The 2,920-nt window shown below is 65.1% G+C and overlaps 1 protein-coding gene across 1 annotated transcript in view; it reads left to right on the top strand.

Annotated features, from left to right (window-relative positions):
* The window catches only part of KLF16 (KLF transcription factor 16), a 16,172-nt gene extending 13,258 nt beyond the window's left edge, over positions 1-2,914 (top strand). Inside the window, exon 3 of the mRNA XM_024739991.1 lies at positions 1,498-2,914. Coding sequence (XP_024595759.1) covers positions 1,498-1,799 — 302 coding nt within the window. The 3' untranslated portion in view covers positions 1,800-2,914. The remainder of the gene's footprint in view (positions 1-1,497) is intronic.
* The last annotated feature ends 6 nt before the right edge of the window (positions 2,915-2,920 follow it).

Below are 2,920 nucleotides of genomic sequence, written 5' to 3'. Positions count from 1 at the left end.
CCCCCCCCCCCCCCCCGCTTTTCTGCCTCGCTGGTGGTGTCCGAGTGCGACCAGGAGGAAGGGGTGGGGGAGGGGAGGTTTTAGTCCCGATCTCTCCTGGGCAGCCCCTCTGAAGTCCACTGGTGCCCCTCAGTGGTTCGCGATCCCTTCCCCCTCCCAGCCCTCTCCCCAGGGCGGGCCTTGAGCTTCCAGAGCAGAGATGTCACTGGGTCACCCTGAGAATGCAGGTTCCCTCCACCCCACGGCTGCGGGTCTGTCTCATGGCCCCCACCTCCGGCTCCTGGTCAGCTGTGCACGCCCCCACTAGGGTGCTGCTTTTCAGGTGCTTCTCTGATCCTCGGCTGAGGACACCCTTCAGTCTGTCTCCCTCAACACCTCCCCCACCGGTGGGCGTGTTTCCTGAGGCAGGGTCAGCCTGGGTCACCGCAGTCCCCAGTGCTCCGTGTGGGCCTCCCAGTGTGTAACCTACCCTGACCCCACTGTGGCTCCCCCTCCTGCCCCCCAGCTGGCCTCCCCCTCTTCCTCTGCTGGGTTCCGTCCAGTGCCACGAGGGGCGACCCTGCCCACGTGTCCACACTCTATCCACCCCCAACACACCCTGCAAACCCCCTGAGCATTGGGCAACACAACGCCTGGGGATTCCAGGGTCCCAGGTACCCGGCGCTGGGTCCAGAAGGGTGCAAACTCTTGGGTGCTTCACGGCCCCCGGGCCTGGGGCGTGGCGGGGGTCCCCCTGGGTCGGCTGGGGACACGCTGACAACACAGACGATGTGTTGATGAGGGGGGCATCGCGCACACCCAGGGGCTGTCCCCGTCTCGCCTTGCGTCTCGCCTTGCGTCCCTCCGCACCCTGCGAGTGCGGCCCCGGGGTTGGCCGGGGTTGGGGGTCCCTTCACATGTCCCTCTGCTCTTAGAGGGGCCACGAGGGTCAGCAGTGGCGTAAAGCTGCCTCCTGAGGCTGCCCAGACAGTGCCCCCCACGGGGTGGTCATTTCCAAAAGGAAGGGGCTTGACTGGGATCGCGAGCACCTGGGAGCCCCCGAATGCCCCCACAGGAAGGGCAGAAGGGAGTTTCGCGGGAGTGGGGATGGCAGGACCCGTTTGCATAAGAAGCCTCTCCGAAAACTCGACGTGCGTTCGGAGCGGACACGTGTGTGCCAAGTACACATGACACCGAGGTGGCGCCTTCCTGGGGGTGGGGGCGCGCGGGCGCACGGTCCTAGGAGAACGCGGTCTCTGTAGATTCTCTTTTCGACCCATGGCAGCTGCTCCCAGTCTAATTACCATTAGTCGTAGGAAATAGAGGGGAGAGTATTCACAGGGTTCGCGAAATGAGTTGGGGCCGTTTTCTTTAAACATCTACACGTTTTAAATTCACGTCCAGAATTCAGCCTCTAGAACGAGGTGGGGAGGGATGAGGCAGATGACGAGGACCCTTGGGGATCTGATGGGACTTCCTCCCCCGACATTGACCGCTGTCTGTCTGTCCTCCGTGCAGGTGAGCGCCCCTTCGCTTGCGACTGGCCGGGCTGCGACAAGAAGTTCGCGCGCTCCGACGAGCTGGCCCGCCACCATCGGACGCACACGGGCGAGAAGCGCTTCCCCTGCCCGCTCTGCTCCAAGCGCTTCACCCGCAGTGACCACCTGACCAAGCACGCACGCCGCCACCCCGGCTTCCGCCCGGAACTGCTCCGGCGTCCGGGCGCCCGCAGCACCTCGCCCAGCGACTCGCTGCCCTGCAGCCTGGCGGGCAGCCCTGCGCCCAGCCCGGTACCCAGCCCGGCTCCCGCCGGCCTGTAGAGCCCCAGTCCAGCCGCCCTGAGCGCGCCCCCGCTGGGCCTGGGCATGGAGTACCAGCAACACGCCTGCTGTCCCGGCCCGGGGCGGGGAACGGACTGACCGCCAGCCCGGCCCCTTCCAGTGTCCCCCTGAGGGCCCCCCAAGATGCCCTTGCCCCCTCGAGAAAACAAGGAGGGGTCTGAGACTGGACCGGGGTCATCCGGGCCTTGGAGTTTGCTCTCGGGAGGGGTAGTGGCCCCGTGTCTGTATATAGCCATGATCGTTAACTCTCTTCCCAGCTGTTAAACAGGGACCCCCGGGTGGGTGGCCAGGAGGCGTCCCCCTTCCCCCTTCGCCACCTCCCTGCTTTGAGGGACGTGTGGGCCTTGGGGGGAGGTGGCCCAGGAAAGGCACCCCCTAACCGGTGTTCACACTTGGTCCCCAGGCCCCTCTGTCCAGGTTGGGATGAAGTATGCAAAGAGCCATAGGTGAACCAGGGGTTACCGCGGGCTGCCTCGTGTCCCCCCATCCCCCGCCCCGGGAGCCCCTCACCCCACCGAAAGCCATTGGAGACGTTCAGGGAAACGGGGGTGTGGCCCGGCCTCCCCCATTCGGGTACTCAATCTCAGGTGTCCACAGGTTCTACCCCACTGCTCACGGGAGGGGCCCCTCAGCTCCCCAGCCTCGAGGGCTGGGTGGGTGGGGACGGGGGAGGTCGTAGGGTTTCCATAGGGGTACCGGTTTTGCTTCTGAGACTTGGGGTAGGGAGGGAGAGAAAGGGGGGTTCTTCCAAAGAGCAATTTGACTCACGGTGGGGGCGGGGTGCGGGGCGCGAATATCACCGGATGGGAGTTACTGCAGGCTTATTTATTTTCCTCTGTCTGCTGGCTTGGGGGGCTGCCCTGCCCCTCTGGGTGGGTGTGCGAATGTGTCAGTGAGAGAAACTGGGGGGAAGCTGGCCCCCAGTTTGGATGGCTGGCTCCCCTCTCCTGAAGGGGAAGAGTCCCCGACTTTGGCCTTGTGCAGCATCACGTGACAATCAATCCCTCCTGTTTGGGACCAGGCCAGCCTTTGGGCGAAATGCACCCCTTCCCCGCCCTGCGGATGGGGGTGAGGAGGCCCCGGGCCCTTGCTCCATCCTG

The sequence above is a fragment of the Neophocaena asiaeorientalis genome, unplaced genomic scaffold (assembly GCF_003031525.2).
Source record: "Neophocaena asiaeorientalis asiaeorientalis breed wild unplaced genomic scaffold, Neophocaena_asiaeorientalis_V1.1 scaffold469, whole genome shotgun sequence".
NCBI classification, from domain to species: Eukaryota; Metazoa; Chordata; class Mammalia; order Artiodactyla; family Phocoenidae; genus Neophocaena; species Neophocaena asiaeorientalis.
This window is presented reverse-complemented; position numbering and strand designations above follow the sequence as displayed.